The sequence below is a fragment of the Nyctereutes procyonoides genome, unplaced genomic scaffold, assembly GCF_905146905.1.
Source record: "Nyctereutes procyonoides isolate TBG_1078 unplaced genomic scaffold, NYPRO_anot_genome, whole genome shotgun sequence".
NCBI classification, from domain to species: Eukaryota; Metazoa; Chordata; class Mammalia; order Carnivora; family Canidae; genus Nyctereutes; species Nyctereutes procyonoides.
The window spans coordinates 1,086,630-1,101,746 of record NW_026575141.1 but is presented as its reverse complement, the minus strand read 5'-3'; the positions used below and the strand labels follow the sequence as shown (position 1 = coordinate 1,101,746).

At 38.3% G+C, this 15,117-nt stretch overlaps 1 protein-coding gene across 2 annotated transcripts in view; it reads left to right on the top strand.

Annotated features, from left to right (window-relative positions):
* The window catches only part of EXOC4 (exocyst complex component 4), a 746,310-nt gene that overhangs the window by 515,214 nt on the left and 215,979 nt on the right, over positions 1-15,117 (top strand). For both annotated transcript variants that reach the window (XM_055307533.1, XM_055307534.1), the window contains exon 11: positions 11,397-11,616. In XM_055307533.1, the coding sequence (XP_055163508.1) occupies positions 11,397-11,616 (220 nt within the window). The remainder of the gene's footprint in view (positions 1-11,396; positions 11,617-15,117) is intronic.

Sequence of the window (15,117 nt, the reverse complement as noted above, 5' to 3'; positions counted from 1 at the left end):
GTGTGTTTTAAGGAAAAAGTGAAGCAAAGCATGGGGTGGTTGCTTCAAACATTTTGGGCATATTATAAGCACAATGTAACTATCAACTAATAATATTTTTTCACTTGCTCGGTTTCATTGTACATAAAATGCAGACAGCAATAGTGCAGACCTCATCGAGTTATTGTGAATTACATAAAAGAATCCATATAAAGCTCTTCAATCAGGACATGGTAAGAGATGAATTTTTTAAAAATTTTATTTATTTATTCATGAGAGACACAGAGAGAGAGAGGCAGAGACACAGAGGGAGAAGCAGGCTCCATGCAGGGAAACTGATGTGGGACTCGATCCCCGGTCTTCAGGATCGCACCCTGGGCTGAGCTACCCGGGCTGCCCAGATGTAAGCAATTCTTAATAGAGCTGCTCCTGACAGCAACAGGTAGAAGATTGGCCAGCTCCCTGTGTCTTGCATTAGAATATCTAAGGTCAAACTGATGCGGAACCCCTAAAATATAAAATGTTTAAACGTTACATGTAAGCTCCCAGATGACATGATAGACATTTTGTAATAAGTTGCTATTTTTCTTGAAAATTTTTCAAACAGCCTTATCTTTTGTAAAAAAAAAAAAAAAAAGAGAGAGAGAGAGAGAATGAGAGAGAGAGAGAGGTTTCTTAACTATAAATAAGTGGAAGGGATTAAAAAAAAGAATTCCAGGTCTATTGGAAAAAGCAGGGTTATCACTTTGCCTTGGAGTTTTAAATCAGTGGCCCTTATTTATTTATTTATTTATATGCTTTTTTTTTTTCATTAAAAAAGAAGATTGCTTGATATTAAAGGTTAGAGCTTGGATTGCTTCAATTTTCAAATTATATGCTTAAAAAATTTAAACAGCTGTCATTTTAAAGAAGCTTACTTCATTTTAACTAAAGTGCTTTTCAGTCTGGAGGGAACACTTAAATGCAGGCACAAATCACTCGCAGTGTACTCGTGGTAAGATTTTTTTTAAGTTATATTTGTTTACAAGCTTGCAGAGTTCAAATTTTGTAGATAATATTCTTTTCTCCCTTTACTTAATGATTTTTACCTCTTTTTTTCCCTCTAGTGCTAGGCATGAATTTTACTCATTACAAATAAGAGTACCCAAATCCCTTTTTATTTCATTAGTTCAGCAAATTGTCTCCTAGGGGTATGGGCTGAGGACATGATTGGGCTCAGCAATGATGAGCTTATTTTGCACTTTTACCCAGAAAATCTTTATATACAAAAGGCACAGATAGTAGTTACACTCAGCATGAACAATTACACAGTGATGGGGGAGCCTCTTTCCGATGTGCCGATGACTTACTCCTATGAATTAAGAGGCAAATGCACTCCAAAGGGCATTAACCTTTATGGATTTTTCTTCAGTTTTCATGTTCCACTGATTTATGGTCTGAAATATGCCTGTTGCTGCTATTTCTGAGTGAGTCCCTTGTAAATCATTTCTAAATGATCTTTTTTTGAGTCAGATAATCCAAGTAAGTTGACTATATTTCCAATCAATTCCTGTGAGCTTGCTTTTTGCTTTCTCCCTTTCTTCCCTTCTTTCTCTTTTTCTTTCTTTCTTTCCTTTTTCTTTCTTTCATTCTTTCTTCCTTTTTCTTTCTCTCTCTCTCTTTCTTTCTTTTCCCCAAGTTGTTTTAGTTTGCTCTATGCCTTAAGTGTCACATCTGAGAATAAGTGAATGCCTAGAGGAATCTGTCTTAAAGGAGCCATGCTTGCCAGGCAGACTCTGTGCCTACTAAGCAGTTTCTGGCCTTTTGCGTGGCTTCAACTCGGGTTTGATTCTGAAGGCCCATTTACCTTAGTACTCCATCTAACTGGTTACAGTTTTTTTTTAAAAGGTTTTATTTATTTATTCATGAGAGACACAGAGAGAGATGCAGAGAGACACAGGCAGAGGGAGAAGCAGGCTCCACGCAGGGAGCCTGATGTGGGACTCGATCCCAGGACTCCAGGACCATGCCAAAGGCAGGGCCTAAACCGCTGAGAGCCATCCAGGGATCCCTAACTGGTTACAGCTCTTTGTACAAGGATAGGCTCATGCCTAGGAATGGATTTTATTATGGGTTATTGATTGCTATCTTGCGTACAAATCAAGCATGGCAGGGATTTTGAGTATACTGTGCTCTCATAAAAATCTATTTCTCTTAGAAGCCAGTGTGGAGAAGTGTCATCAGCACACAGGACTCTGTTATCACTACTCCTTGGCATCATTTTCCATGGGCCCATATTTCTGCAGGGAAGTTCTGCATTTGTGTTCAATGTTCCGTTCTCTGTGTGTCTGAAGATTATTTCTATTTTGTGGATTGGCGGGGGGGGGGGGACCATAATTTTATGTTGTCTTTCTAACGCCTGTGTTATTCATGCTATAGGGTTGTTGTTACTGCTATTGTTTGCATTTGTGCCAGAAAACCAAAGCACAAAATCAAAGGTGCAGATTTCAGAAAATTCAGATTCAGAATCCTGGCTTTTAAAAGCACAAGCAAGCAAAAAAAAAAGCAAAAAAAATAAAAAATAAAAAAATAAAAGCACAAGCATCTCATTCCATGTCTCTCTCATGAACCGTGCATCACTATTGATTGCTAAGTTTTTAATGTACACATTTATAAATATCTGTGTCATGTGGTATTATTAAATGTGCAAATATTAAATGTGACAGTAGAGTACCACACAGTGAGCATGGTTAAGTATGCTTGAGCACCTAAGCAGACCTTCTTCAGGCCTGTAAATATCATGCAACTTTTCACATAGAAAGTTTGGACTAAAATGAAGAAGATGGTTCAGATTTTTTTTAAATGGCTTTAAAGCTATTTTGTAGTGAAAGAGATTCAGAGCTTCTTGGTGAAGGTAAGCATGGTACATCTCTGCAGAGCGTCTATATTGGAAGGTACATTAGTAGAACATTATGATAATGCGGAGAGATTGAGGGTGGTCAGAGGGATAAATCCCTCTACACATTTCTGCTGGTTCCAATACATGGGATCATGAGAAAAATCTTCAGCCTTTCAGACGAATATTTTATGTCCATTATGCAGCCTAAAATACCAAAACCATAGGTGATAATATATCAAAGTGAAAAGAATTAATATATTGTATGATATAGATTATATACAAATGTATACATTAACTGTATACATTATATATAAATGTATTATGTATTATATTTATTTATATATAAATGTATACATTATATTGTGATTAGCAATAAGCTGACATACTGTTCATGGGAGAAACATGACTGAATTTCTTGTGCCCCAAAAGCCAGGCAAATACGAATTTTCTGAAATCTGTATGTCTGATTTTGTGTTTTGGTTTTATGGAAAAATGATGTTTCCTCATGACTGTGTTTAAGTTATACGTTTTTGACAATATCAGAGAAGTTATGCTGTGCCATTCTCTATCTTATTAGGAGGTACATATCAGCTTGTCCCATTGCTAATAATATTGGCCGTAAAACTTAAAAAACTCACTAGAGCGTGAATGTTAGGAATACATATTTACTCTAACTACTTTTATTCAAATGAATAAATATCATTACTCCCATTGCAACTTCTAAGATATAATATAGGCCTTCCATGTTCAACAGTATTTCCAGCTGGTAGCAGCCATAATTCCAGGCTGAGATAAAATGGAAGAAATGGAGCTTTGCAATGAAACAATTTGTGGCAGGGAGGCTGGATCAACCTTGGAGCTTGGGAAGCTTGAGTGAGATTTTAATTAGTTTATGATTTCCCTGGACAGAAATCAAACCAAGATAAAAATTTTGAGAATACTACTTCATGTATAGGTAGTATGTGCTCATGTATGCACACAGTTGCTATAAGAAAGAGCAAGTTTAAAATATAGGTACTGCCTATGGCCATATTTTAGGAGGCCCCCTAGTTGACAGTGTTTTGAAAAGAAATCCTTTGTTTAAATATTTACAAGTGGCAATATTAGAATTTTGGAAATGAGATCCGTACTTAAAGACATTCAAGTGCCATTAGAATCTGTTGCCTACTTGCATTTGTTTTTTTGATTTATCCTACTTTATAGCCTTCGGTTTAGGAGGCTGATCTGAATAAGGTTCCTCAAAATCCTGTTACTAGATGCTCTGCATGTGGCATTCTGTAGCTACTTTTTTTTTAGTCTCCTTCTCCTCCTTTCCATGTACATAGATGTACCTGGGCTTTGTGTTTGCCTTCTCATCATTTACAGGATGGGAGTCCCTAGTGTGAAAGCACTTCACCAGATTAGATAATACTCTTTTGACGGGGTTCCATCTGTGTTCCATCTTAACTTTGAAGTGAAGTGTTTTCTTTCCTAATGAGATTCTTTTTGCTGTTAAAAATTCAGTGCTTTTTTACTTCCATAGAGCTGATTAGGAGCATTGTTGGAAAAACTGAGCTTTTTGATGGTTTGCCTCTACACCCTTGACTCTCTCTCCTGTCTCCCATTCAACAGACCAATTTTAAAGTACTTACTAGGTAAAAGGAGCCATGCAATACATTGTGGAGAATCTGGGGGAAAATAAAATGTCAAGTTGCCCATGAAAAATGATAAGGAGCTTCTCCCAATAACTTGTGGTGGTAATTCAACAAAACCAAAATGGGGATCCCTGGGTAGCTCAGTGCTTTAGCGCCTGCCTTCAGCCCAGGGCATGATCCTGGAGTCCAAGGATCGAGTCCCACGTGGGGCTTCCTGCATGGAGCCTGCTTCTCTCTCTGCCTGTGTCTCTGCCTCTCTCTCTCTCTGTGTGTGTGTCTTTCATGATAAAATAAATAAAATCTTAAAAAAAAAAGCAGAATGAAGATGTTCACTGTAGGATTATCTATAATAAAACCAGAGGGTAGGTAGCCTTCACATTCCCTAATAGATGTTTGGTTTAATAATGTTGTATTCATTAGTGTGATGGAATGAGTTTATAATACTCTGCAAAAGAGCAGAATGTAAAGTTGTGTCAATAACTGTATTGTAGAAAGTAAAAGAAACAATGCTGGGAATGTGGTGAAGAACTTGAGAACCTTCCTTCAGTAAGAGGCAACTGTTAACACCTGGGGGGTGGAGACTTTTCTTCCTTGTTTTAATATTTTATTTGGACTTCTAGTCCAGATTCTTGGGAGGAAGGCATTGTCACAGAGGTTGCACCTTCGTTTCAGGAACTCCAGGTTGAAGTTAAAGGAAATGCTTGTTGTATTCAGTACTCCCTTCACCAAATTTCTTCTGAGAGCCTACTATGTGCTAGCCATAGAGTAAGTACCACTAGGCTTTGAGGATACAGGAGGAACAATTCATATTTGACCTCTGGCCACATGGGGCTTTGGTCATTCCCACATCAGTCTGTTCTTAAAATAGTCAAAGTATTTATTTTGTGGTCCAAATTGCCAATTATGGGCAGGCATGGGAAGGTGAAGGGACAAGGTTAAAAAAAATCAGAAAATATATTGCTCTTGCCTCCTTGTGCCCATCTTATCAGGGTCCATGTACTGATGGTAGCCACAAAGATAGTGACCAGTTAACCATCAGTTACTAGGTGCTACCTTCTGTACTGGGTACTTAACTTTCACGTTCCTCCTTGAATCAGCAGAACAATTTTCTTTGATCCAGAGAGGCTAAATAACGTGCCCCGCAGTGTATGTTGGGGATTCAGCCTCAGGGAAACCTGTTCTCAGTGTTCTGTTGGGGCCCCTCTGGTTCCCTCCTCTCGCCAGTGACCCTGAGTCTCCTTTCCCTTCTGGCTGCATAGGAGACTTTCTCTCCTGTGTCCTTCCTGCCCAGGAAAGGGCAGTTTTCCCATTTCATGTATTTGCTTCCCCTGTTTGATGAGAGTAAAAACGGACTGATCAGACAGCTGCGTTTTTTCTTTTTTCATTCTCTTGTACACGTTTCATGCTTTCTGCACGGTGAGGGCCCGCACCGCCCTGGAAGCCGATTTGGACACATGTTGAATGGGTCCCCTTGAGGAAGAGATGACAGCATCAACCTGGATGTGTCCTTCTAGACTGATGTGCCTGCTGTAGGGATTTAGAGATTCACGTTGGAAAGAAATCATTTGTCTGAAAGCGATGGGAGCCCTGCCCCTCCATCAGTGCTGCTCAGAGCTGTTTCATATTTGGAGGACCCCAAAGGCAAATAAAGAACTAGGAAAGAAGAAAATGTGGGTAATTTAGAGCCTTCTGCCACTGTTTAGGAGCAGGTTAACTGGTAAGAATTTGTTTCTAACAAATGATAAAGGTTTTGAAAATGTAGGAAGTATTTCTCAGAAGACTCTTTTTCTAAGTCCCTTTGAAAAGCATAAGGAGGGATTCTGATGATTGAGTCCCATAATATTAGAAAATTATGAAATGAAAAGGTCTTTGGTGTGGTTACTCATAAGCAAATTAAAAACAGTGGTTTTCGGGAGGCCTGGGTGGCTCAGCGGTTGAGCACCTGCCTTCAGCCCAGAGCGTGATCCTGGAGTCCCAGGATCGAGTCCCTCGTCAGGTTCCCGGCATGGAGCCTGCTTCTCCCTCTGCCTGTGTCTCTGCCTCTCTCTCTCTCTCTCTCTCTCTCTCTCTCTCTCTCATAAATAAATAAATAAATAAATAAATAAATAAATAAATAAATCTTAAAAAGAAGAAGAAGCCTCATTAGTGTTTCTCATGGCTTTTCAATGTCTGTTTTCTTTCCTACATTCTTTGGCTTACTTTATCATTGTGATAATCCTATATGTATAAGCCCTCCCTTCCTCCTACCCTGCCATATGCACGCGTGCACACATGCATACACACATACCCCCCTAGACCAAAAGGTTAATGGAATGTTAAGCTGGTAATACGCAAGATTAACCATGATGTATTTATTTATTGAGTAAAGGAAACTCTTTATTAGGTCAAAACAGCTACACTTAAAGAACATTATGCACCAAACTTTAAATGTGGTCCAATTAGGAAGCATTTTATGAAACACATTCTTTCATATGTGTAGGTAATTTTTTAATATTTTCTAATTTAATTTTGAGTAGCTGATACATTCAGTCTTTAAAAATTCAATGGTTACAAGAGTTCTTTTCTGTTTGCTAGCTAGGATGCTGATTCATAAATTGTTAAATAAGGCCAATATGATCTTTTTAAAAAGTCAAATGATTATTAAAAGTTATAATGGAAGAGTCTGATTTCCACTTCACTTCCAGACCCCACTCCATCCCTTCCTCCTACAGGTACTTCCTTTGGTTAGTTATTTTGTGAGTCTTCCTACGGCGTCTTTATAAGAAAACAAACAAATGAGGTTATATAATTTTTACAGAAAGGTCAGTGTAATGAGTACTACTAAATATTGATCTGCAGCTTGCATTTCTCACTGAACAATTTATCTTGGAGATCTTTACCCGTTAGTGTATTGAGAGCATCCACATTGCGGGGTTGAGGTTATGCACAGTATTCGAATGTGTAGATACACTTTTATTTGTTTATTTGATTCATCCGTAAATGATGAATTTTTTTTAGTTGTTTTGTCTTTTGCTGTGAAAACAATGCTACACTGCTCTATGTAATCATATTTACTTATAGCTGTCAGAAGTATTTCCCACAAGTGGGATTTCTGGGTCAAAAGAAAATGCAATTGTAATTTTGAATGATGATGCCAACTTGCCCTTCAGAAGAGTTGTACTGCTTTTCATTCCCATCAAAAATGCAGGAGAATGCCTCTTCCCACACTTATGCCAAAAGAGTATGTTTTCAGACTTTTGGAATTTGGTCAATGCATGGATGTAAAAAAAAAAAAAAAAGGGATCCCTGGGTGGCGCAGCGGTTTGGCGCCTGCCTTTGGCCCAGGGCGCGATCCTGGAGACCCGGGATCGAATCCCACGTCGGGCTTCCGGTGCATGGAGCCTGCTTCTTTCCTCTGCCTGTGTCTCTGCCTCTCTCTCTCTCTCTCTCTGTGACTATCATAAATAAATAAAAATTTTAAAAAAAATGGCATCTCAGTGTAGTTTACTTTTCATTGTGTTCATTATGAACAAAATTAAGAATTTTTTTCTCATGCTTAAAGGCCATTGTTTTCCTTTTACTGTAGATTTTCTTTTCTTGTCCTTTGATCATTTTTTCTACTAAATTGTTTGGTTTTTTTTCTAACTCATCTGTGATAGAAGTTGCAAATATATCTTTCCAGTTAATCATTCAGTTTTTGTCTTTACTTGATTCGATTTGATTTGATTTCCCTTCTACATTTTTTTCGAATAAAATGTAAAATATAACACAGTCCTTGTTTGCATAGTATTTTGGAGCTGTAAAAAATCACCATGCAAAGCAATCTTAATTAATGGGGAAAATCACAGTTGTTTCTCGACTTGAGCAAGTTTTTGCCAAAACATGAAAAACTCCCTTGCTGTCAGTTATAAATGTATCCAAAAAAGAAAAAAATAAGAAAACCAATACATGTTTAGCACTCTCTGACATTAGAAACATTAAGAAATGAAGTGTTTTGTTAAAGTCTTAAAGTAGTTTGAACAGTGCTTGCGCCTTCTTTTCATTGTGTACTTTATGATACATTGAACATCTTTTCTAGGTGTTGGTGGAATGTCTTACTTGGGTTAAGTCTGAATCTGCCAGCATTTTATTCTTTGCTTTTCAGTTTCATGAAATATCTTCAAGACGTGTGCAGTTTGGGCCACCTCACTTCCTCTGCGATGCCTTCATCCCTTTCATCACAAAGACTTTGCTTGGTGAGGTGAATAAGTTCACCTTCCCTCAGGTTGTGTTTGCCCCTGAAATGGGGGCAGTGTCAACATTCCCAGCTGTTTCTTCTGTAAATCCACTTACATTCCATTCAATTTCACCCCGAGTATTGTCACTGTTTGTTTTTGCTGTAGTTCTATCCTTTTTTTGGCCAATTCCCTCTTTTAATTATCCATTTTTATAAAATGCCTCATGGGTTTTTCACTAGGAGACAAGAAGACAACACAACTACACACTTTGCTGCCTGAACATGACCTGAATAACAAATAGGCCATTATCAACCACTGATAGACTTGGAAAGAAGTGACATGATTGATCTATTGAGCATGGTGAACATCAGTTATTTACATAGGGATTTCTGGATTGAGGAGGTAGCAGAGTTTTCATTTTACGCCATTAGTCACAGTTAGTATACAAGTAACTGGAACTTAAATCTTGTTTTGGGGGGACTGGTTTTATTAACTGAGTGGTAGGGACTTAAATTTTTGCATATCCAAACCATGCAAAGCAGGAACTTCCAGAATAAAAAAAGTGCATAGAATAACGTAACAAATATGTACATACTTACCTGTGAGCGTGGAAAGTTACTCACATTCTGCTGTCTGTGCTTTAAGTGTTTTCAGTAAAGGAAACAGATCATGACAAATAAGGTTGAAGTTCTCCTTTGTCCCTACCTCCCTTCCTCTTCCCATTCCTTCCCTCCCCACATACAGTCATCATGAATTAAAAGAGTATCATTTATTCTCTCTCTCCCCCTTCCCTTTTTCTTTTTAATTTGAATATAGTCAACACATGATGTTACATTAGGTTCAGGTGTACAACTTAGTGATTTGACAAGTTTATACATTATAACGGCACTCACCACAAGTGTAGCTGCCACCTGTTCCATTACATCACTATTACAATATCACGGACTGTGTTCCTTATGTGACTTGCTCATTCCATCACTGGAGGCCTGTATTTGCCTCTCCCCTTCACTTACTTACTCCCCCAAATGTCCCCCTCGCAGCAACCATCAGTCTGTTCTCTGTATTTATAGTTCTGATTCTGCTGTTTATTCATTCATATTTTTTAGATTACATTTATGAGTGGATCATCTGGTATTTGTCTTTCTCAGTCTGACTTATTTCACTTTCTAGGTCCATGCATGTTGCCTCCTATGTCACGATCTCATTCATCTATAATGGCTGTGTAATACTCCATTGTATATATAGGGGCACTTGGGTGGTTCAGTCAGTTAAGCATCTGCCTTCAGCTCAGGTCATGATCCTGGGGTCCTGGGATCGAGCCTACTCAGCAGGAAGCCTTCTTCTTCCTCTCCCTCTGCTTATCCCCCTCTGCTCATTCTGCCTCTCTCTTCAAGAAGTAAATAAAATCTGTTATAGAAATTCCACTGTATCTATGTGCCACATTTTCTTTACCCTTTCATCTATTGATGGACACCTAGGTTGCTTCCATGTCTTGACTATTATAAGAATGCTGCAGTAAACATAGGGAGGGGTGCATATATCTTTCTGAGTTAGTGTTTTCATTTTCCTTGGGTAAATACCAGGGGGGAGGGGGGTGATTGATCATATGGTATTTCTATTTTGAATTTTGTGAGGAAAGTGCACACTGTCGTCCAGAGTAGCTGTACAATTTACATTCCCACCACTAGTGCACAAGTGTTCATTTTTCCTCACATCCTTGACAACATTTGTTTCTTTTTTTTCTTAATTTTAGCCATTCTAACAGGTGTGAGGTGATATTTCATTGTGGTTTCATGTAAAAGAATGAAACTGGCCTATTTTCTAACACCATACACAAAAATAAACTCAAAATGAATTAAAGACCTAAACAGGAAACCTGAAACCATAAAATCCTAAAAGAAAGCACAGGCAGTAATTTCTCTGACATCAGCTGTAGCAACATTTTTCTAGATATGCTTCCTGTGGCAAGGGAACAAAAGCAAAAATAAACTATTGGGATTATATCAAAATAAGAAGCTTCTGCAGAACAAAGGAAACTGTTAGGAAAACAACAACAGACAACCTACTGAATGGGAGAAGGTGTTTGCAAATGACATATCCAATAATGGGATAGTATCCAAAGTATATAAAGAACTTAAACAACCCAGCACCAAAAAAACAATCGTATCAAATGGGCAGAGGACCTGAATAAACATTACAAAAACATACAGATGACCAACAGCCATGTGAAAAGATAACTTGACATCACTAATCATCAGGGAAATGCAAATCTCCCTTTTTTAAAAACATTTCTGACTACAATTATTAAGGCCTCAGTGAAATATGCAGTATTTGTGGGTGTGCTTTTAAATTTGCATTATAATTTGTTTTCTGTTCATCATGCCTTCCTTTGTTTCTTATATTCTTATTTCCTTCTTGAATTAATACAATTATCTTTTGATGTCTCCCTTTTTTCCCCTTAGTGTAGAAATGGTATTTTCTATTTTGTCCTATTTTTATTCATTTAGTGAAATAACTTAGAAAAATAAAAGCAAATAGTAGACAAATGATAAAGTGATGACCTGTTCTTGTTAAGAATGCTGCGAATTTCCCCTCACCTCTTCATAGAACAAGAGGCCAAAGCCTAGAAATACCCATATGTGTTTTGTGATATTTTCAGGACTATTTTTCCGGTGTATTTGACAACCATTTTCTTCTGCTGTCCTCCAGATTTATCCAGGAGATTGAGCATGCCCTGGGACTTGGCCCAGCCAAACAGTGCCCTCTTCGAGACTTTCTCACTGTGTACATCAAGAACATCTTCCTCAATCAAGTCTTGGCAGAAATCAACAAGGAGATTGAAGGAGTCACCAAAACATCTGACCCCTTGAAGATCCTAGCTAATGCAGACACCATGAAGGTGATGGGGGTGCAGCGGCCTCTTCTGCAGGTAATAATATACTTTGTATTATTTTTATCAGCAGTTTTCATGGACTTGGCAAGAAGTACAAATTAGAAAAAGAAGAGAAGAAAAATTACCATCTGTTTCTATATTCACCAGAGACAAAACAAGAGGAAATAAATTAAACCGGCACTAGGGAAATTTAGAACTAATGTAGAGATAATGGAAATTCCTTCAGATCTTTAAGGAAAGGTGATTGGCTTTGCATAGGGAAGATGGTGAGTCTATTAACATGCAGGCACCTCCTCATTATTTGCCTGGAACTCATCCTGAAAGGAGTTCCTTTTCCCCTGGTGTATGTACCAGGAGTAGGAAGGACTTAAGGGAAGAAAATTACTGTGCCAAACCTCAACTACCAACAAGGAAACCCTTGTGCCATTTTACGGCAGACTTACCATAAAGAAGTACGCTAGCTCACAGCAAATTTGAAGCCACCAGCAAACTGGCCTTAAAAGTCAGATCATTTAATTCAAGATCTTGTTAATATTAAAGATTTTACTTTGACTATATAAGGAAATGGTTTCTAGGCAACAGAAATGAAGTAATTTGTTAGTAGTTATTTGGATTTATAGGCTTGAGGTAAATTTATTTTATATCCATTTTAGCCAATGTCTCAGATGTAAGTATAAAACCAAAGGAACATTAGCATAAACTTAAGTTATATATGTACATTAACTATTATTACACATATGTACATTAACTATTATTACACTGTTTTTGTATCTTATAGTATTTCTTCATTTGAGAAAATGATGGGGTACAATAGCATATTTTTATATAAGTTGCACAAGATAAGGATATCTCAAGTGTGGAAGACCTGAGGTCTTTGAAGAAAACTTATGTAAACCGAAAGGAGTTATAGTTACTTTAGTGGCTTGCACTTACTGCCTTTTTTTGTATGTTCCTTGGTTTTTGAGTTAGTACCAATGCTAGACTACTTTTCTTAGGCAAGTGTTCTAGTTATGAGCATTCTATTTTTTTTTTTTTAAGATTTATTTATTCATGAGAGACACACAGAGAGAGTCAGAGACACAGGCAGAGGGAAGAGCAGGCTCCCTGCGGGGAGCCTGATGTGGGACTCAATCCCAGGAACCTGGAATCACACTCTGAGCTAAAGGCAGACACTCAACCGCTGAGCCACCCAGGCATCCATGAGCATATTTTTTTAGGAGCAAACTCTTCTGTGGTATTGAGAGACCAGAATAGAGGCTTCTCCCAGAGCTTGCATAATAAGAGCATCATACCTGGGAAAGCATTCATTTGGATCGTCTGGGCCTGTGTGAGATCTGTTCCCTGTGCAGGATCTATAGAGTATGGATGCAAGGAAGCGAGAATGGCCAAGCCATGGGTTTACTTGTCCCTCCCATGAATTACCCTTCCACGGGCTCTTTGCAAGGCTGGGACTTTATCTCAGAGTCCCTGTTGAGATGTCACCTCCACAGGGCAGCTTTTCCTGACTGTCCTACCTAAGTACATCCCCTTCTCTGATTATTCTACACTCTTCCCTCCCTCCAACCCCCAGTCTAGACCCAACACTGAAGCTGAAGTCCCTGGACTGTATCATCAAAGCTCCCTTTCCAGGTGATTTACTATCTGTTTCTGCCAATGAGAAGCCTTAGAAGCAAATTAGAAGAGGTGAGAGAAGAGAGATTAGGGCTGTTTCTTATCTCCTTCCTCTCCACTTTGGATTATTGGCCTGGCTCTGGGTGCATCCCTCTAGAGCCAGAGGTCCTGCCAGGTGACACCTGCTCCCTAGCCCCAGCTCCTACTGGATTCTGGTAATGTCATTTCTGCCCCTTGCCCGTTGATGACAGCTTTCTGCTATGACTAGTCCCTGGGCACCTCCCCATCCCTTGTTGCTTCTTTCAGTACTGTCCATACCTCTGTAATTCCACCTCTTTGTTAATGTTTCCTCATCTGAATCATCTGCATGGAATTCTCTTTTTTTCTCAGGATCCCAAAGGAATCTCTCCAGTTAGTCACTATTTTAACTCTTTAGTTCTATTTTCATCTTAAACACAACCACCATACTTATTAGTTCATCAATTCTCTAGCTTTCTGTCTTTTCCCAATAGAATGTAAGTTGCAAAAGCATAGTGCAGTACCAGGTAGCAAAAAGGTAGTTTGATAAATAATTTATTGAATGAATGGATAGATGGATGGATGGGTAGACACAGTGGGTAAGTTTTGAGAGTCTGAAATAACCACAGAGTCGGTGTGGGAAGATGAGAAATAGAAAGTGACAAAACCTTGTTTGTATCTAGCTTTTGTCAGACCATATAATTAACTTCCTCTCATTCAGAAAACCTTCCAATATTTATGTCCCTGCTGTGTCATGCTCCCTGCTAGCAGTACAGTGCAACTTTAAAATGCTTAGTGAATATGTGTAATATGCTTAGTGAATTCCAAAGAAAACAAAGGCAGTGATGTACTATAGAGCATATCTGCATACTGAAAATGCTGGTGTATTTTACATGATTTTCAGCTTGAGAAGCAAAAACACATTAAAACTCATAACTAGTTGACTATAATCTGGGCCATGTCAGGGCCACACCTTGCCAGCTAAATGACATCTCGGGGCAGCCTACTGCTGTCTTATTAAATTGCTCCCAGCCTCATCACCAGCTTGTTTTTTAAACTGATTACTCCATTCTGAGGCTAGATGAGAACTCCAAGTTCACCTGCCTTGTCTTTATCTGAGTCAAGATAGAATTCTATGTGACTAAATCTTTAAACTAAGGTCCTTCAACTTTTTCATCTCCAAATTTGTTGTCACAACCAAAAACACCTGCTTTCTTATTTATTTTGTTGCCCTTCCTTCATAAAAATTTTATTTTCTGAGAATGCAAATTTTAGAACATATGAATACATTTGTTTAATATTCTCAGAATAATGAGATGTAAAAAAATAAATGAGATGGTTATTTTCCTTTCACATTTTGAGACATTCTCTGGCTTTATAATCATCATAAATTGTTTTCAAACATAATTTTTCATGGTCAAGTTTCAGTGTTTCTTTAATGTCACCCTAACACTTTCTTTTCATCACCTTAACATTTTTATTAGGCTAATTGTAGGTAAGTAATCTGAAGAGAAAATAGGTAATTCTCAAAAATTTTTGCTGAGAGTCCAAAACAACTGTTAAGAAGGGAGTTTGGAGAAATACATATATGTGTAAAAGATGCAAGTGGGTTAAATAGTTACTTGAAGTATAAAAATGTCCTTTGAAACCATTCCCTCTGCTGGACTGTCATTTGGTCAGAGAAGAAAGGGTTGCAGCTTTGCCCTGAGGCAGCACCCAGTGTCACACAGCATCAGCACAACTGAATTCTCCAGGGGGGAGTAGAAGGACAACTGTCTCAGTGCTGCTTTCATTTGTTTGATGATGTGCAGATGCAGAGAACCCCAGAATGCTTTGTCCTTACCTCCCTGAAATGGCATCGGGCAGTAGAGACAATCTGTTATAAGGGGCATTTCCATGGGTGATAAC